Raw genomic sequence first — 21,112 nt, 5'->3', positions numbered from 1 at the left:
CAGCGCTCTGCAATCACGGACGGTGTGTTTATGCCGCTGCTGTCATATTATATTCCTTACGCAGTCTTAAACCTCACACGTCAGATGCTTCCACGCGCCACTCAAGCACACTTATCTTATGAAATAAAGACAGCACAACTGTAGTTGGCGTGAAAGGGGTCAGCTTTTATTTTCTGACTGAGAGGGAGGCCTATTAAATACTAAAACTAAAAAGCAGACTTCCCTCTCTAACTAAAGGTGGCGAGGAGAAGAACGGTTAAACATAATAAATGGGTGATAAACATTATAATACATAAAAACAAGCAGTAAAAAACATATGTGTTAGGGAGCCTCCTGCCCCAGATGTTCCGGGATCGGCCTGCTGCCTCCATCCCAGACATCGAAAATCAAAAATCCAAGGACAGGGGTCGACCTTCTGCCACTACCCCTGTCTCCCAATGGTTGCAGGGACGGAGGTACGCTCCGCCCCTACGGGATAAAAGTTGGGCCACCGGCCCCGACATCCACATATGTTTTATACTAATTATATGGACCCACTTGTCAAAATGATGCCCGTAAACTAATTCTAAAAGATATAAATTACCTATAAATACACCCAAACTGACTAACTGTGAACTCCTCATTAAATTTAAGTAACCGTTCAGAAAACCGGCCACCGAAAGCTGACACAATGAACCAAACAGTAAAACCAAAACCAACTCTGTTTTGTTTTTTGGGGCGGGAGGGCGGGCTGCGTGAAGACACTGAAAGAGGCAGGAAATGGTGGGTTAGCCACCTATATCCAGGCTGTACAGCCCCTATCCACAATCCGGCCAATGGCCTCCGAGTTCCTCCCACTACGTTCCTCCCACTACAAAAACATTAATCCCTTGCAGGCCAAAGTGATGCCCCGAGCAGCGCTCTGCAATCACGGACGGTGTGTTTATGCTGCTGCTGTCATATTATATTCCTTACGCAGTCTTAAACCTCACACGTCAGATGCTTCCACGCGCCACTCAAGCACACTTATCTTATGAAATAAAGACAGCACAACTGTAGTTGGCGTGAAAGGGGTCAGCTTTTATTTTCTGACTGAGAGGGAGGCCTATTAAATACTAAAACTAAAAAGCAGACTTCCCTCTCTAACTAAAGGTGGCGAGGAGAAGAACGGTTAAACATAATAAATGGGTGATAAACATTATAATACATAAAAACAAGCAGTAAAAAACATATGTGTTAGGGAGCCTCCTGCCCCAGATGTTCCGGGATCGGCCTGCTGCCTCCATCCCAGACATCGAAAATCAAAAATCCAAGGACAGGGGTCGACCTTCTGCCACTACCCCTGTCTCCCAATGGTTGCAGGGACGGAGGTACGCTCCGCCCCTACGGGATAAAAGTTGGGCCACTGGCCCCGACATCCACATATGTTTTATACTAATTATATGGACCCACTTGTCAAAATGATGCCCGTAAACTAATTCTAAAAGATATAAATTACCTATAAATACACCCAAACTGACTAACTGTGAACTCCTCATTAAATTTAAGTAACCGTTCAGAAAACCGGCCAACTGCCAGGTTACCAACCTGCCACCGCCACCGAACTAAGAAACCCACACAACAAAACAGAAAAACTAACTAGAGAGACCTAAGAAAGCACGAAAGAAAACCAAATGAACTATCAAAAGGAAAGAACTATCTAAAGGGACCTAAGAATGTGAATAATGTCCTCCAGGAAGATCAGCATGCCAGCCGGGGACAAATGCACCCCGTCAGACCGGTATTGTGTCGGATCACGGTAGGAAATCCCACCGTGCGGCACAACCAGCCCGCCATGCTGGAGGACAGCACGACCAACGACCGAATTGACCCTCCTCCGAACCAGGTCATTCGCCCCAGGGTTAAAGGCTCCGCGCCAAGACCGCCGGGGAACGATGTCCGACCAGAGGATGAGGCAAAACGGCCAGTCAGCCATGAGTTCCAGTAGCTGGCGCCTGATTTCGAGGCGAATGTCGAGCCCAGTGCGGCGTACCAGATCATTGCCCCCCAGATGCAAGACCAAAATCAGGGGGTACCCAAATCGGACAACTGCCGCCCGAAGCCAGTAACGCAGGCCATCCCAGCGGAGGCCTCTACGCCCCAACCAGCGCACAGCCTGCAGCTCCGGAAACCGGGCGGTGTCGCAGGCCACAGCCGACACGGACAGCCAAAATAGATGTAGGAATGGCCGACAAACCATAGAAAGTGCGGATCTAACCGCCGCCCTGCAAAAGAAGGTGTGACTAAGGTTAGGAATGCAATAAATAAGGTATGTAAATGAGAAACCTGACTGCAGCCCTAACGGGGAGGGAGTGGGGGGGGGCCGCCCAATTTGACTTGAGGCAAAAACAAAACTTCGTTAGCCGGCAAAAGCCGAAATTAAAACCAACGATAAAACAAAAATTCCTCAAGGCCCCCGCAATCACAAAGTGCAACTGCGGCGAGCGGCTAGTCCTCAAAGGGGCGCACTGGGAGGAAAAGGCCTGATATAGCGTCTGACTGCACCAGACCTCAACCTACCCAGTGCCCGGACTTCGACCTCGGACCAACCCGCCGCAGCGGCAGCTGAAGCAGCGCCGATGCGGAAAGAGTGAGTCCCATAGTCGGCCGGAGATAGACCCAGGTACAAAATACAACGCCCCAAAACCGACCGGAATTGATATCTGGTCAACGGGGAGCCGTCACTATGGACGAGCCACCCGGTGGGCGTTGGAGGCCGTATGGACGAATATGCCCGGGCCGCAGAAACTGGACAAATGCCCTGAGCACGAGCCGGACCCATTCGAACCCACTGCCGGCTACGTCAGTCTTGGAGCGCTGAATCCTGCACCATAAACCGTCGGGGCGGATGACGACGTGGGCCTCCAGCATGGGCGAGACCGAAGCCCGCGAGACGGACACCAGCTCACCCACCCTGAACGCACCGTGGAAGGCCATAGTAAAGGCCGCCCGGAAGAGGCGAACCTCGTATCCCGAAAAGCAAATGCTCTGTAGGGATCCCAAAATCCGCCTCAGCAAAGCACCGGTGATCGGTTGGCGAGTATCCGGGAGGGTCGGGGTGGCCCGAGCCCAACCTTTCAACACCCGCCGAAGGAAAAAGGACTTCGTAAAATCCGCTTCCCCCCGCAGCTGCAGAAAGTAAGATATACCTGCCAGAACCCTGTTAACAGACGCCCGCGAAATCCCGTCGGAGTACAGAACCCAGATGTAATCTAAAAGTAAATCATGAGAGGTCTTACCACACTGGCCTCTCTCCAGGAGGAAGCGACACCACCGCTCCCAGGCGGCCCGATAGGCGGCAAAAGTTGCAGGGGCCAATGACCTGTGGGCTAACGCCTCCAATCCAGGTGGATGACCTGCCACACAGAAGCAGGACATAATTCCCCATGGAGGAGAGCTGCAGGAGCCAAGCGCCTAAATCGCCGCAAATCGCCGCGTGACAGGGCATCTGCAATTTCGTTACGCACGCCAGGGACATGGTTAACAAGACTATCTGCGCAATGACCCGCAATACCGGCAAGGACGTGGATTTTTGGCGGTTGATGGCAAAAACCACGCCCAGATTGTCGCACCAGAAGACAACATGTTTATTACGCAGGGCATCGCGCCATAATTCTAAAGCGACCAGAATAGGAAAAATTTCCAGCAACAGCATGTTCGTAGTGAGGCCCCTGCGAAGCCAGGCATGCGGCCAAGGAGAGGCACACCAACGACCCGCAAAGTAAGCGCCGAACCCGAAAGCGCCGGAGGCGTCCGTGAAAAGCTCCAGGGTCGGGCTAGACACGATCGCCTCCTGCCAAATGCAGGTGCCGTTGAAACGAACAAGAAATTCGTCCCAAATGCTTAGATCCCGACGGATTTCGAGGGACAACCTGAGGAAATGATGCGGGCGTCTAACCCCCACGGTGGCCCGTTCCAATTTTCTACAGAAAACCCTGCCCATGGGTATCACTTTGCAAGCAAAGTTAAACAGGCCCAATAGGGATTGGGCCTGTTTGAGAGTGAGCTTGCCCGCGGACAGCGCATATATGATACCGTCACGTAAACGCAACACCTTGTCCGAAGGAAGCCTACAGAGACCCCCGACCGTATCAATCTGGATCCCGAGGTAAACCAAGGAGGCGGAGGGTCCCTCCGTCTTTTCTGGTGCAACCGGAACCCCGAAGCGTGCAAAGAGGGCCAGAGCCCCCTGCAGCAGGTTGACGCAGCGAGGGGAGTCTGAGGGGCCGATAAAAAGAAAATCGTCTAAGTAGTGGGAAATTCCCCGTTCGCCCGTTGCCTGCTGGAGATACCAGTGGAGGAAGGAACTGAATCTCTCAAAGTAGGCGCAAGAGATGGAACAACCCATAGGGAGGCACCGATCTATGTAGTAGCCGTCGTCCAGCTTAAAACCCATAAACCTGAAGGCGGAAGGGTGCAGCGGAAGGAGACGAAACGCAGACTGGATGTCCAACTTACACATAACTGCCCCTGGGCCAAAAGACCGTACGGTGTCAATGGCCGAATCAAAGGACAGGTAAACGACCCTACACTGGTCAGCAGGGATAGCGTCATTAACCGAGGACCCCACAGGACAGGAAAGGTGTTGTATGAGGCGAAATTTGCCCGCTGTCTTTTTGGGCACTACGCCTACGGGGGACAAGACCAAATCTGGCAAGGGGGGTTCCCGGAAAGGGCCTATCATCCTCCCTAAGGCCACCTCTGCCTCTACCTTGTGCCGGAGCACGTCCGGAAACTCCCGAGCCGAACGCAGGTTAGTACCCGCCCCAGGACCCACCGGTCCATGTATCGGCAAGGGGAAACCCGACGCGAAACCCAAGTGTAAAAATTGGGCGTCCCCCGACCGCGGGTATCGTCGCAGCCAGGGAATGAGCGCGCAAAGTCTAATTGGGGAGGGAGCTGTGGCTAGCGCCGGTGGCCGCGGGAGCGCGACTCTGTCGGGGCTGCGAGCCAAAAGCACTCCCGGTCCCAGGACTGGGGCAATCCTTAATCCCGTGGCCCCCGCCACATCTGATACAGGAGTGGCGAAAACGACATCGCCCCCCCCCCAAGTCGCATTGTGCATTATTAAAAGCGAAGCATTTCCCATGCCCCGTGCGCCCTGCGCCTCCACGAAAGCCGGCAGAACGAGAGGCAGGTTTTTTTGCCCATCGTCTTGCCGTGCCGCCGTCATCAGGGGCGGCCGAACCTTGTGTCAGTTCAGAGCACAATTCCACGTCTTTTTTACCAAAATTATAGATCTGCCGGCCGTGTTGTTTGCGTCGGAAATCCTCGTCGTAGCGCCGCCAGGCAGACCCTTTATACTTATGGTACAGAACGTGTATGAGAAATTGATAGCGCACCACGTTCATATGTTCATCCGGGCGTGTCTCTAGGTAACACGCCGCAAAGATCAACATGCAGCGGACCCAATTCTGGTAGGACCGCAAAGCGTCCTCGCTACCCTGCCCCTTTTTCTTAGCCGAAAGCAGGGCTTTGCGATCGTCGCTGGTAAGGGCAAAAATGTTCACATATTGGCCCTTACGGATACGGTCCCGGACCCGGGGCCTGAGTCCACGTTGTACCGCTGTATTGGCGCAGTGCACGGTGTCCGATTCCACCGATACTTGGGACGCGGACGAGGTGGAATACCGACGCTCGCGTCGTCTACGACGCTTCACCCTGTGCAAGCCACCATCTGAGGAGGACAGACCCTCCGAGGAAGTAGAGGCAAGGGAGGAATCTGTGCCCCGACGCCTGCGCCTACTGCGCTTGCTGGAAATCCTACCCGCGCTGCTACCTATGCTAGAGGCGCTGGAGCGAGTACCCGAACCCAAGCCGCTAGCGCTCCCCTTGGACCAGTCAGGGTCCGAGGAAGACTCACCTGCTCGAGAGGGAACGCCGTCCGCGCCTCCGGCCACCGAACGACTCGTGGATACTCCGGCGGACTCCATTGCCGACCCGACTACCGTGGCTGGGGAGACAAAAGAGACATTGTTCCCCTGCTCCACCACCGGTCCCGCAGCCACCGGGAGCGGGGCAGAAGGGGGGGTAGTCGCGCCAGGAGACAGGAGTGGAATAAGGGATTGCGCGATGCTATCCGCCAAGGAAGCGGTGGGCCGCCCCAGTCCCCCGGGTACGGAGGATAACAAGGGAGCCACCGCTGACACCACAGCGGCACAAATGGCGGACAAGACAGTGGCGTCCACCAAGGACGCCCTCCGCGAGTCACATGCCCGACGTGAGGTACGCAAACCTCCCGTCGGGAGCAAGGATCCGGAGGATCCCTCACTGTCGGGAATCATCGCCTGACCGCGTATAGACCGCCGGCCCCTCGACCGTCTACCGACCCGAGCGTCAGCCACAGGAGGAGAAGTCGGAGAGTCGTCACCACTAGAAGGGAGGAGCGCGACGTCGGACTGAGAGCTGACCGCAGAAGCGTCGGCAGTTGAAAAGTGGATGCGGGGAGGGGGTGCTGGTGTGTGAGCCGCCTGCGCACGCCGCCCCCTAGTGGGGTGATTAGCCGGCAGGCGCGACCCCGGCCGCTGTCTGCCAGGAGGCGCCCGGCCACGGACGGCGGCCGAACTACTCGCCAAGGCGGGTGTCCTGGAAGGGCCCGACGCCCCGGGCCCCACCATGAAAGGGGAGGTCGGGCGGGCAGGCACACCGCGGGCGGGCGCGGGCCGCCCCTGCACGACAGGCCCCGCACTGTCTGCAACAGATAATGCCCCCCCCGCTGGCGCGGAGCGGGGGCGACGCCCCACCCCAACGCGGGAGGGTGCTGACCGCACGGGTAAGGGGGGTTGTGGCACAGAGGGGGTAAGCCTCATATGGGCCCCCCTGCTGTGCGTCATGTTCGCAGCACGCGCAGGCAGCAGTCCGGCTGCCGCGCGACCCCCCACCCGCCCACTACCAGAGCCAGCCGTGTTGGGGACTGGTGAGAGCCGCCGGGCCGCCGGGCGGGAGCTCCGCCCCCGCCCCACGTGACCCGCGCGGCCACCCGCTGTAGGAAGCGGCGGGGCCAGGGACGGCAAAACACCGTCCCTGGCAAGCCGCCTGAGGCTTCTCCTGCTCCCCGGCGCTCCGTCCCCCGCCGCTGATTGCAGCGGGGAAGGAGACGGGGAGGACACACGTGGAGGGGCGCGGGCGGGCGGCCGAGCTCGGCCGCGCACAGCCCTCGTCTCCCTCACAGCCACAGCAGCCGCAGCAGCAGGGCTTCCCCGACCCGGCGGGACATCAGGGGAATCTAAAAGCCGGGCGGGGAGGCCAGCGCTGCGCGCAGGACGGGAACGGTTTTTTTTTAACCCCGACATGTCCAGGGAGGGGATAAGGCTGAGGAGTCACCGCACGCAAGGCTGCCCCTTTATAAATTACCTCTAAGAGAGGAGGGGAAAACACAGTAGAAATAAAAGAGTTAGGAATAGGAATGAATATAGAATTAGGAATACAGGAAAGATAAGGTATGAAAAAAGAGAAGAAAAATAAAAGTATATATTACTGAATGAATGAACAATACTTGCACTGCCTGCGTGAAAACACTGAAAGAGGCAGGAAATGGTGGGTTAGCCACCTATATCCAGGCTGTACAGCCCCTATCCACAATCCGGCCAATGGCCTCCGAGTTCCTCCCACTACGTTCCTCCCACTACAAAAACATTAACCCCTTGCAGGCCAAAGTGATGCCCCGAGCAGCGCTCTGCAATCACGGACGGTGTGTTTATGCTGCTGCTGTCATATTATATTCCTTACGCAGTCTTTCCGTTCAGCTGAAATAAAACAAATGCATTTAATAATTAATTTGGTTAACAAATGCAGATAATAACGATTTGTAAGTATGAGGTGGACCTTATAGCTCACTGTGTTTTGCTACCATAAATTCACGTCATGCGAGTACCAGGAATTCCCTCATGGACCCTCGCTAAACACGCAAGGGGTGGAGCCTGTTGCTTGAGTATTATCATAGAGAATTGTGAATAGGATTCCTCACAAAATAGTTACTTGCAAAACATGCTCAGGGGGAGATCAAACCTTCTACAGAGGACAGCGGAGGGGGTGCCCATAGCAACCAATCAGCTTCCAGTTATCATTTTATAGAGACAGATGAAAGCTAGGATCTGATTGGTTGCTACTGCCAACACCTCCGTTTCTCCTCTTTAAACTGTTTCATGCATCTCCCACACAGTGTATTAAGAACACAAGTACATCTCTTGCCATCAGGGGAGCTCGGGGCATCAGGAACCAGCGCCATCTGAAGATGGGGGTTGATTCTCGCAAGCAAACTTTCGGAGTTTGACGAATATTAGGCAGCCCTATCGGGCCCCTAGTAGTGAATGGGCCCTTTACTTAAAACAATTGTAAACTAGCGATTCCACATGTTTAACAGGCCCATTAGTGACAAAGCATAGGCCTCCTGGTGGCAGTCTGTCAGTCTGACGTTTTCCCAGTAACTACAAACTTCTTCTACTGCACCGTACCATGCGCCATCTTCAGTGTGGACGAGTAAGATATGCGCAGTCTACACACATCCACACTCCACTCAAGATGGTGCACGGTATAGTACAGTGGAAATATATTATAGTTACTGGGAATGGAATAGAAGTGCTTCCCCCTGCACGTGGTGCCCCTAGGCACATGCCTCTCCTGCCTACACGGAAATTCACCACTCATTTCAACCCCAAAAAAGTCCACATTGGTCACCTTCCCTGAAGGTGAAATATAGGTGCAGTGGGAGAGGGGTTACTGTTATCAGGAAGACCCTGATCTGCCCACCTCCTCTCATCAGCTGCGGCAGTCTAGCACTGCACTATGGCCCTCATTCCGAGTTGATCGCTAGCTGCCGTTGTTCGCAGCACAGCGATCAGGCTAAAAATCGGCATTTCTGCGCATGCGTACGGGCCGCAGTGCGCACGCGCGAAGTACTTTCACACAAAACTATGCAGTTTTACACAAGGGCGAGCAACGCTTTTCTGTCGCTCTGTTGATCGGTGAGTGATTGACAGGAAGTGGGTGTTTCTGGGTGGTAATTGGCCGTTTTCCGGGAGTGTGCTAAAAAACGCAGGCACGTCAGGGAAAAACGCAGGCGTGCCTGAGGAAACGGGGGAGTGGCTGGCCGAAAGCAGGGCGTGTTTGTGACGTCAAAGCAGGAACTAAACTGACTGAAGTGATCGCAAGGTAGGAGTAGGTCTGGAGCTACTTAGAAACGGCATGAAAATTTTTACGAGCAGTTCTGCTAAGCTAAGATACACTCCCAGAGGGCGGCGGCCTAGCGTGTGCACTGCTGCTAAAAGCAGCTAGCGAGCGATCAACTCGGAATGAGGGCCTATGACATGTGCTTCTGGCAAGCAACGGAGCAATTGCTCAACAAAACTGAGTTGGCGGAACAGGGGTCCTAATTTTGTAGCCTGATAATTACCCTTATTGGTTGTGTGACCTATGTTGGGATTCGGGTCCAATCTTCAGCATCTCATGTTATTTATTGTGCCCTTTAATGAAAAAAAATTGGATTAAGCTCTAGTGAAATGTGGCTAAAAAGTAACAGTCAGAGCTGTCCCTAACCAATATGATGCCCTAGGCAAGATTTTGGCTGGTGCCCCCTATCACCGCCGGTAGTCCCGCCTCTGACACTGCACCATACTTGCCGATTTTCTGGCTGCTCTCTGCGGGAGAGAGCAGCCAGGTCGGCTCAGCTGGGGGGCAGGGGCAGGCTATGACGTGGGGAGGAGGCGGAGCAGGGGCGGGCCGGGCCGGAGTTACTACATCACGTCCTTTAAGCCACGCCCTTGCTCTGTAATGCCGCGATCCCCGGCATTACACTGCAGGGGGCGTGGCTATGATGACGCGATTCCGCAAGAATCGCGTCATCAACTGCCCGGACCGCCCACTTTACACAGTAAGTGGGCGGACGGGCAGGGTGACTGCTGCTCGGCCGGGAGACTTGCCTGCTCTTCCGTGGGGCCGGGAGGGTCACCCGATTTTCGGGAGCCTCCCGGCCATTCCGGGAGAGTAGGCAAGTATGCACTGCACCCCTTTCCCAGCACCACCACCCCTCGCCCATAGCAGTCCCCATTTTGGTGCTTCTACCCCCTGTATTTTAAATAGCAACAGTGCGCACATTCAGTGCACAGCCCAAAAAAGGGCGTGTTCTCGCTGTGAAGGGGCATGGCCACACAATAGTACCCCAATTCAAATTACGCCACACAGTAGTGCAACTTTATTTTATCATGCGATCGTGTCCCTTATTCACGTTATATCACACAGTAGTACCACTTTACCTTCTAAACGTTACTCCTCACAGTAGTGCTCATTATTCACATTACATCACACTGAATTGCTCCTTATTCACATTACACCACACCATATTGCTCTTTATTCACATTAGATCACACAATAGTACTCTATACGTTAGGCCACAGTAGAGCACCTTATACACATAATGCCATACATTAGTAATGCCTTTATACACATAATACCACACAGTAATGCCCCTTACACATATGACACACATTAATGTCCTTATAAACATAATGCACCTTACACATTATGCCAACCTTTATTAATGCCCTTCTACACATAATGACACACATAATGTCCATTACATATTTGCCGCACATTATTAGTGCATTTATACACATGACACACATAATGCCCCTTACACATATGCCAAACACTATTGCACAAGCAACCCACCCGCACACAGCTCTCACATGGCAGCTAACACTGTGATCTCTGCCTCTGCTTGGATACAGATGTGTCCTCATACATAACGCCTCAATACGCCATGAAGCAGGAGATGCCTGGCGTTAGTCAGCTGGCAGCTCTGCTAACATCGGTTGCATAGTTTTGCCGTAAATGCAGGTTATTTGCATTACTATCTGGCTAGGAGGCACAAGCAGCTTCTGCTGATTACAACGATATACAGCATGCCTATATTCTGTGTGCAACTGTGACTGTATCTGCATATGAAATGCTACGTTACAGTGATTTCCAGGAATACACTGTACCGTTGCATTTCGTATGCAGATACAGCTGCAGTCACACACAGAATATAGGCATGCCGCATATCATTTTAATCAGCAGAAGCTCCTTGTGTCCCTAGGCATTTGCCTAGTTTGCCTATGCCTAGGACCATCTCTGGTAACAGTGCACAGCAAAGCGTAAAATGGTACACACTACATACATGATAGTAATAGGAATGAAGTAATTGCAGCAATACTGACTTTCTTACCTCTCCTGGCGTACTCCTATATCCAGTGACACAGGCGCTGTAGGATCTAATGTGATCCAATGATTCTATTACTGCTGATGTGGATCTATTACTGCCGATGTGGCTCATTCATGTACCTGATGTGGCTCGCAGCCTGAGATTCGGCACAAGTGGAGGCAGGATACCACATTACAGCAGCACAGGGAATTAGTGATGCAGTCTCTTCTGGGTGAGACTCTACCCTCCCTCTAATAGGTTACTAAGGTGAGACAGAGAATACACAAACTGGAGCCAGGACACAGAAAGGCAACAATATCCCTTATCATGTAATATATGTGCTAAATAAATACCCTCTATATAACTGCACTGCTTGTTCTGTTTGCTTTGTTGGGATTGTGTGTGTTGTCTGGGAACACACGCTGTATTCCAGGATCAGTCCTTACACTAAGCTCCGTCGTCAATTACTTTCCAAGCTTTGCTGACATCAACAAGTGGTTTAGGCGGGCTTTTAATGCCTACTATATTGTAATTAATGTGATTGTCCCAGAGCCGAATTAACACTTCACGGGGCCCTAGGTAAGTCATGGGTCTGTGTCCCCCCCCCCCCCCCTTCTACACGCATCCCTACAGTAAAAAAAATTGTACATAAATTAAAAATGAAGGAAGGCGAGCCTTGCATTGACCCACCAAACAAAAATCATTGGTACACCAAACATTGGAATGGTTCACTGAGGTAAATCTGTCCAATTTGAACTGAATTCACAGTTTTGTATATACTATTTTGTGATGTCACAGCCTTATTTCAACATGGAATAAATTAATTTTTTCCCCTCAAAATTCTACACACAATGGGGGTCATCCCGAGTTGATTGTAGCTGTGCTAAATTTCACACAGCTACGATCATTCACACTGACATACGGGGGGACGCCCAGCACAGGGCTATCCCGCCCCGCATGTCAGTGCCGGCCCCCCCTCGCACAGCAGCGATGCCTTTGCACTTCAAGAGTAGCTCCCGACCAGCGCAGCTTTAGCGTGCTTGTCAGGAGCTACTCATCACTCCCCGGCCCACAGCGGCTGTGTGTGTCGTCACGCAGCCGCCGCGGCCCGCCTCCCGTTCGCAGGCGTGGCCGGACTGCTCCCACGAAACGGCGGCCAAACGCTGCCGTTCTCCCCCTCCCGCCCAGCGATCGCCTCTACCTGTCAATCAGGCAGAGGCGGTTGCAGCCCTGCTACAGCCTTCGGCCATCTGGCATGCACCGGCGCACTACGGCGCTAGCGCACGCGCAGTAGAGACCCGTTTGCTCGGCTGCGACAAACAGCAGCGAGCAAACGGGTCAGAATGACCCCCAATACCCCATAATGACAACAAGATTTTTTTTTTTTTTTTTAGATTTTTGCTAATTTATTAAAATAAAAACCTAAGAAATAACATGTCCATAAGTATTCACAGCCTTTGCTCTTCGGTGAAATGAGCGGGTCCCACAGGACGCACTATGATTTGACGCTAACTATCATTAACACCACTTATAGCAGCATTGCCAATTTCTGTTGTGCTCTAATTTACCAAAACCTCCAGCGGCGGGAGCCTCCCGAAAACTAACCCTCCACCTCTGCGATGTAACGCCGCCTAGGGGAGTCAAACAGAAGCCTTTCCAGCTTTGCAAGGTATAGGAAAACGTCATCTGAAGATGCCATTACCCAGCGATGAAAAGCAATCCTCTACGACGCTTACTAAATCACAGTAAGCACTAGGTCTATGGGAACCAAGGTAAGCAGCGCAAACTTATCTATGAAGAAATATCTGATAACCTAACAATACATTTAGAAGAATTAAGAGAAGCCATCTATCCAGTGAAAATAAAAGAGAAGGGCCTCAAGTTCCTCATATCCACCTATTTTGAGTCCGCCTTTACACACCTATACCACTAGATGGCAGCAATGCATATGAGTGTGATACTGGGTAGGAAAACAAGCAGTGCTGTATGAAGAGGTACTAACAGGTTGCCTGCAAATGCAGCTTTATGATATCAGATGAGGACTGTTGTGCAAGCACATGGATTTACCGGCCACCGCGGTGGTGGCTATAGCGTTTCCATGCGTCTTATACACACAGTTCTTTCATTTTATAAACATGATATAAAATGAAAGAACTGTGTGTAGAAGACGCATGGAAAGGGCCGATTCCTGCTTTGTAGGAGCCTTTTTCATCTCTGAAAAGGACTAAACGATATTGGTTCTCACTAGGGATGGGCATACCTCATGGGTCATTAATTGGCCTGTTTCAGAGGTGGACACAGTGTACACGCCCCCTTTTTCAGGAACACTGCCTGGCACCGCCCCCTCCCCACCTCCAAAGGGCATCAGGCTGCAGCTTATGCGGTATTGCATACAACGACGCAGGGCCTGTTCTGCACATGCACAGTCCTCCCTTCATCAGAGCCGTATTTACGGGTCAGGCTCCCCTAGGCACAATGATATTGGCCACCTCCCCTCCCCCCCCCCTTCACAGCACCACGGGAAGGGGCGTGGCCACAGAATAGTACCAATTCACATTACACCACACAGTAGTACCCCTTATACACACCAGGAAGAGCCTGGTCTATGTTAAAACATCGATGATTTTCAGAAATTCAATTTCTATTGGTATATGAGTTGAATCTGCCTTTAGAATCGATTTGGGCTTTAGTAAATCTGTTCAACCCAATTCTAATGGAAATCGAATTGAAACAGAATGCCAAATCCCTTGAATCACCAAAATCGAACTTTAGTAAATTTTGACCCTGGAGGGAGACAAATATCCCTGGTTCTGGTTTTAAATGGTCTGGAAAGTACTGTGAGATGTGGCACCAGATCACCACACAAGGCAGCATATACTGGGGCCTGGAAATCTTATTACACCTTGATGAAAACCCAAAATAAGGATTAGCCGTTGTGCCTGCAATATGACTGCAGTGAGTACTATAAAGGTCAGCAGAGGGGAGAGGGGGGTAAGCAGTCTGGAGTCCAAAAACTGTGCTTCTTAGGGCCCTCTGAGTTCTTAATCCTGTACTGTCTAGGACCCAGTGGCAATCTAAGGGGTGCAGCTCAGCCCCAATCACATCTGGCACAATTTTGGAGACCCCGCAACGCCTTCAATGCAAGTCCTTACAGTTTCACTAAGGAGCTTAAACATTTAGAAAGTTGTTTAACCCCTTCTTTCTTTCAGGTAATGCGCCCACTCTACATTCACTTTTTACAAGCGCTCTGCACCCCTTTTTAATATAGGACCCAGCGGCAGCCACAGTTCAGCATGGATGCTGTAATGTTTGTGTGGCAAGCACGGCTGTACGCGCACTGTCTACTCCTCTCTATCACCCCTCTCATTCTTCCCTTTCTCTAGCATCACCCCATTCCCGCTGTCCCCCAAACTCTAATTCAGGGGGCCTCCCCCTGTGAGTGCCCACACCTTTGTAGCTAGAAGGAAGGAGTCCTTTGTAAAGATGCCTGGTCCTCACCGGTATCCAAAGATGGAAGAAATATTGAGTGGGAATATATAATGTGGGTGATTGTGGAATTACTGACAGTTTACATTCCAGCGGTGAGATAGTGGTAATGCAGGCCTGGCCAACCTGTGGCTCTCCAGATGTTGTGAAACTACACATCCCAGCATTCCCTGCCACAGTTCTAGTATTCCCTAATAGCAAAACTGTGGCAAAGCATGATGGGACTTGTAGTTTTACAACATCTGGAGAGCCACAGGTTGGCCAGGCCTGTTTAATGTAACGTTCCTGGGTAGCACCGAAGTAATAATTTAGTATATATAGCGTATTCGTGTGCGTGGGGGAAGCTGCCTGCGCTGGGGCAGATACAGGAAGGGGGAATTAAAATGACAATGTATTCAGTATCACAGTAAGGACGTCCAGGGGACTGCCCCTCGTGCCCAGGGTACTATATGATTATTCTCACTTTAGTTCCTGGGCCTGTGACTACACACGGTAACTGGTAGCTCATAGCGGACACCACTAGACACACGGTAATTCATACAGACACGTTCTGGTCCAGTCTCTGTGTAAGAGATAAGTCAGACCTGCAGAGCTTATGTCCTATAATACACGGATATGTCACTTTATATCGCCTCTCCGGCCCTGTTATATAACGCGCATTGTTCCAAGGCCAGCCCCTCATTGTCATGTTTATTATACAGTGAGACAATGTCATCTCCAAAATTCAATCATTTATCCACGGGATAAAGAGATTCTGACCAACTCACGTCAGATGGGTCGGGTTTGGGATCCCGCCGGTCACTATACCGATTCCAGGATCCCAAGCATTAGATTGCTGGTGGGGGCCGAGCGCAGTGAAGCCACTTAAAGGGCTCACTGCATTCGCCACAGGTTCTATTCCCATTATATGGGTGTCGTGGACAATAGTCCCTGTCAGTCGGCATGCCAACTGTCGGGCTGTTAATTGGTAGGGATCACAGCGTCGGTATAGGGACCGCTGGTCACATAACTACGTCTTGGTGTGGTAAAGCCTTCTATGTGGTATCCTCCTATGTACATAGGCCTATGTGATATCCTCCTATGTATATAGTCCTATGTGATATCCTCCTATGTATATAGTCCTATGTGATATCCTCCTATGTATATAGTACTATGTAATATCCTCCTATGTATATAGTCCTATGTGATATCCTCCTATGTATATAGTACTATGTGATATCCTCCTATGTAGAGTACTATGTGATATCCTCCTATGTATATAGTACTATGTAATATCCTCCTATGTATATAGTACTATGTGATATCCTCCTATGTATATAGTCCTATGGGATATCCTCCTATGTATAGAGTACTATGTGATATCCTCCTATGTATATAGTACTATGTGATATCCTCCTATGTATAGAGTACTATGTGATATCCTCCTATGTATATAGTACTATGTGATATCCTCCTATGTATATAGTCCTATGGGATATCCTCCTATGTATAGAGTACTATGTGATATCCTCCTATGTATAGAGTACTATGTGATATCCTCCTACGTATATAGTCCTATGTGATATCTTATGTATATAGGTGGTCATTCCGAGTTGTTCGCTCGCAAGCTGCTTTTAGCAGCTTTGCACACGCTAAGCCGCCGCCTACTGGGAGTGAATCTTAGCTTATCAAAATTGCGACCGAAAGATTCGCAATATTGCGAAAAGACTTCTCTGTGCAGTTTCTGAGTAGCTCGAGACTTACTCTTCCAGTGCGATCAGTTCAGTGCTTGTCGTTCCTGGTTTGACGTCACAAACACACCCAGCGTTCGCCCAGACACTCCTCCGTTTCCCCAGCCACTCCCGCGTTTTTTCCAGAAACTGTAGCGTTTTTTCAAACACTCCCATAAAACGGCCAGTTTCCGCCCAGAAACATCCACTTCCTGTCAATCACATTACGATCACCAGAACGAAGAAAAAACCTTGTAATGCCGTGAGTAAAATACCTAACTGCATAGCAAATTTACTTGGCGCAGTCGCAGTGCGAACATTGCGCATGCACAGTTAGCGGAAAATCGCTGCGATGCGAAGAAAATTACAGAGTGAACAACTCGGAATGACCACCCTAGTCCTATGTGATATCCTCCTATGTATATAGTCCTATGTGATATCCTCCTATGTATATAGTCCTATGTGATATCCTCCTATGTATATAGTACTATGTGATATCCTCCTATGTATATAGTCCTATGTGATATCCTCCTACGTATATAGTCCTATGTGATATCCTCCTACGTATATAGTCCTATGTGATATCCTCCTATGTATAGAGTACTATGTGATATCCTCCTATGTATATAGTCCTATGTGATATCCTCCTATGTATATAGTACTACTAGGTGCTTCATCGCGCCCTACGGGCGCTCTTCACACCGTCGAAAGGGGCTACGCCCCTTAACCCCAGGCCGCTTTGCTGGGGTTCAATATTTGTATTATATGGAGTATTACCTGCCTTCCTAGGTTTGTTAGTGGTTAAATATTGCACGACGAAAGGGCGTCCGATGGTGAGGGGGGAGTAGTCCCTTGCGATGGCGTGAAGAGTGGCTGCAGGGCACGATGATGAGGCAGGGAGTCTGTAGATGCTGCGGGTGGAGGGGGGGTGGATGCAGGTGGGGGGGGGGGGACCTATAACTATGTGATGTTATGTGTAACAATATATAGGACACGGATAAGGATGTATGTGATATAGACATACCCGCATGAAGAGGTAAATGGTGTCATCAGACACAGAGGAGTGCTGCTACAATGCGGAACAGGGGCAGCTGTGTCCTCTCTCTACACCGTACCATCCTTCAGGTGTAGTGATGCGGACATGTTGCGCATGCGAGCCCTCCACGCGGCCACAGGTGCACCAGTTCCCTCTGCTATGTGCGCGCCCCCCTCAGGTGCAGTAGGAGGAGGGGGCGATGGCTGGAGCTAGTACCAGGGCCAATGGCCATGGGCAGCGCGGTCATGTACTCGGTGCTTGGCTTGCGCCCTGCGCCTGCTGTGTGAGGGATAGGGAGGAGGCGGCAGAGCGGAGCATCACCGATATACCGGTAACTACGGGGGGCACCACAGGGGGTTACGGCTCCTGTCCTCCTGGTGAGGGTTTGTCAGGGGGGTATCCAGGAGCCGGTGGTATGGACCCTGTATGGGCACAGGGGAGTAAGGAGGGGACACAGAGACGTGGGGCGGTAGGGAGGGGATACAGAGACGCTGGGCGGTAGGGAGGGGATACAGAGACGCTGGGCGGTAGGGAGGGGATACAGAGGGGCGGTAGGGAGGGGATACAGAGACGCTGGGCGGTAGGGAGGGGACAGAGAGAGGCGGGGCGGTAAGGAGGGGACAGAGAGAGGCGGGGCGGTAAGGAGGGTACAGAGAGAGGCGGGGCGGTAGGGAGGGGACAGAGAGAGGCAGGCGGTAGGGAGGGGATACAGAGACGCTGGGCGGTAGGGAGGGGATACAGAGACGCAGGGCGGTAGGGAGGGAATACTGTGATATGGGGCGGTAGGGAGGGCATACAGAGACACGGGGCGGTAGGGAGGGGATACAGAGACGCAGGGCGGTAGGGAGGGGATACAGAGATGCAGGGCGGTAGGGAGGGGACAGAGAGACGCGGATTGGTAGGGAGGGGATACAGAGACGCAGGGCGGTAGGGAGGGGATACAGAGACGCAGGGCGGGAATACAGAGACGCAGGGCGGTAGGGAGGGGATAGAGAGACGCAGAGCGGTAGGGAGGGGATACAGAGACGCAGGGTGGTAGGGAGGGGATACAGAGACGCAGGGCGGTAGGGAGGGGATACAGAGACGCAGGGCGGTAGGGAGGGGATACAGAGACGCAGGGCGGTAGGGAGGGGATACAGAGACGCAGGGTGGTAGGGAGGGGATACAGAGACGCAGGGTGGTAATACAGAGACGCAGGGCGGGAATGCAGAGATGCAGGGCGGGAATACAGAGACGCAGGGCGGTAGGGAGGGGATACAGAGACGCAGGGCGGTAATGCAGAGACGCAGGGCGGGAATACAGAGACGCATGGCGGGAATACAGAGACGCAGGGCGGGAATACAGAGATGCAGGGCGGTAGGGAGGGGATACAGAGACGCAGGGCGGGAATACAGAGACGCAGGGCGCTAGGGAGGGGATACAGAGACGCAGGGCAGTAGGGAGTGGATACAGAGACACAGGGCAGTAGGGAGTGGATACAGAGACACAGGGCAGTAGGGAGTGGATACAGAGACACAGGGCGGTAGGGAGGGGATACAGAGACGCAGGGTGGTAGGGATGGGATACAGAGATGCAGGGCGATAATACAGAGACGCGGGGCGGTAGGGAGGGGATACAGAGACGTGGGGCGGCAGGGAAGGGACAGAGAGACGCGGGCGGTAGGGAGGGGATACAGAGACGTGGGGCAGCAGGGAAGGGACAGAGAGACACGGGGCGGTAGGGAGGGGATACAGAGACGCGGGGCGGGAATACAGAGACGGAGGGCGGTAGGGAGGGGATTCAGAGACGTGGGGCGGCAGGGAAGGGACAGAGAGACGCGGGGCGGTAGGGAGAGGATACAGAGACGCAGGCGGGAATACAGAGACGCAGGGCGGTAGGGAGGGGATACAGAGACGCGGGGCGGGAATACAGAGATACAGGGCGGTAGGGAGGGGATACAGAGACGCAGGCGGGAATACAGAGACGCAGGGCGGTAGGGAGGGGATACAGAGACGCAGGCGGGAATACAGAGACGCAGGGCGGTAGGGAGGGGATACAGAGACGCAGGCGGGAATACAGAGACGCGTGGCGGTAGGGAAGGAATACAAAGACGCAGGGCGGTAGGGAGAGGACAGAGAGACGCAGGGCGGTAGGAAGGGGATACAGAGATGCAGGTCAATAGGGAGGGGATACAGAGACGCAGGCGGGAATACAGAGACGCAGGGCGGTAGGGAGGGGACAGAGAGAAGCGGGGCGGTACGGAGGGGATATAGAGACGTGGGGCGGGAATACAGAGACGCAGGGCGGTAGGGAGGGGACAGAGAGACGCAGGGCGGTAGGGAGGGGACAGAGAGACGCGGGGCGGTAGGGAGGGGATACAGAGACGTGGGGTGGTAGGGAGGGGAGTCCCCAGAGAGGAAGCTGACAAAGAGAGCATGTTAAGTTGTGGAGGGGGTGGACACCAGAAGGGTGAGACCGGGGTGGCAGAGCTCTCTCCTGGCTCCCAGTTTGCCCCCGACACTCACAGCGGTGCTCTCTCACCTGTGAAATTGGTGCAGCGTCCAGAGATATCTCCCTCCACAGTATCACGCACTCTGTCCGTTTCATCCCCCGTCTGTTGGCTGTCGGGCCGGCCGTGTGTTGTGCAGTTAGAGCGTCTGGGGATGGAGGGAGGCAGCGTTGGAATGTGGCGTGCGAACGGGCGGCAACTGAATACTTGGGGCCCTGTACAGTGACAGCTTGGGCCCCCCCCTCCTCAACACACATACACATGCGTTTTCGGCGGTTGAAAAAGGGGCGTGGCTAAATTTAAAAGGGGGCGTGGCCTCACAGGTATTTTCTCTCTCGCTCCGGGGGTGTTTCCAGCTAGCCTGAAGATGCTGGCTGCCCCCGGAGACTGGAGAGAGTGTGTGCCGGCTCTTCTCTGTGACAGGAGGCGAGTGCTGCAGCGGCTTATCTCACTCGGCTCCTGTCACAGCAGTACAGCTGGCACTTTGGTGTCCCCCCTTCTGATGACATTGACAATCTCCTTGTGTTCGGCGCCGGCGGGAGGCTGGGGCAGAGGTGTGCATACCGCAGCGCTGGCTCAGTGCTGCATGAGCCACTGCATCTGCGGCAGTCTGGTGGGAAGGGCAGCGGCACGACCGAGCCGAACGTAGTGACAGGCTAAGGGGGGCGGCGGCGGCGGCGGACAGCAATTGTAAAACTGTATACTTCACCCCCGGGACCCCTCTGACCCCCCTGTCACCGTGCGTGGAGGAGGCGCCGGGTCTGTGTGCACGGGTCAGGGAGGGCTACGAAAGGCTTCTCCTGCACCACCCGTCCCTCGTATAAGTGTGTATGTCGGCGGCAGTGTTGTGCCCCTGGCGCCGCGGCCGGGGAGTCCGAGTTGCTGATGGCGGACAGGCAGCAGGACCTAACACTCTGCACAGAGACTTGCTGCACATGTGGGTGGGCTCTGTGACTCCGCCCACTGCTGTGACTCCGCCCAGCGTTAGAGGGCCAGGCACAGACAAGGCAAATATATAGGAGATGTGATATCCTCCTATGTATATAGTCCTATGTGATATCCTCCTATGTATAGAGTACTATGTGATATCCTCCTATGTATATAGTACTATGTGATATCCTCCTATGTATATAGTACTATGTGATATCCTCCTATGTATATAGTCCTATGTGATATCCTCCTATGTATATAGTACT

General features: G+C 52.8%; 2 protein-coding genes across 7 annotated transcripts in view; both read right to left on the bottom strand.

The window, feature by feature from the left end:
- C9H1orf87 (chromosome 9 C1orf87 homolog) overlaps nucleotides 1–20,873 on the bottom strand; it is a 58,675-nt gene extending 37,802 nt beyond the window's left edge. The window contains exons 1-3 of one of the 6 annotated variants that reach the window (XM_063939248.1): nucleotides 19,949–20,873; nucleotides 11,222–11,459; nucleotides 9,410–9,479 (exon numbers count right to left, since the gene is read on the bottom strand). The gene's annotated coding sequence lies outside the window, so the exon portion shown is untranslated. Of the gene's footprint in view, nucleotides 1–9,409; nucleotides 9,480–11,213; nucleotides 11,460–19,948 lie in introns of all 6 variants that reach the window. The other 5 variants (XM_063939252.1, XM_063939253.1, XM_063939251.1 and 2 more) reach the window with 5 other exon arrangements.
- On the bottom strand, nucleotides 65–7,758 carry LOC134957383 (uncharacterized). The gene is made up of 2 exons (XM_063939254.1): nucleotides 7,747–7,758; nucleotides 65–5,971 (listed from the first exon to the last, which is right to left on the bottom strand). Exon 2 carries the CDS (start codon nucleotides 5,949–5,951, stop codon nucleotides 4,902–4,904), a length of 1,050 nt encoding a protein of 349 aa, XP_063795324.1. The 5' UTR covers nucleotides 5,952–5,971; nucleotides 7,747–7,758; the 3' UTR covers nucleotides 65–4,901.
- Nucleotides 20,874–21,112: the final 239 nt, after the last annotated feature.

The sequence above is a fragment of the Pseudophryne corroboree genome, chromosome 9 (genome assembly GCF_028390025.1).
Source record: "Pseudophryne corroboree isolate aPseCor3 chromosome 9, aPseCor3.hap2, whole genome shotgun sequence".
Lineage (NCBI taxonomy): Eukaryota > Metazoa > Chordata > Amphibia > Anura > Myobatrachidae > Pseudophryne > Pseudophryne corroboree.
This window is presented reverse-complemented; position numbering and strand designations above follow the sequence as displayed.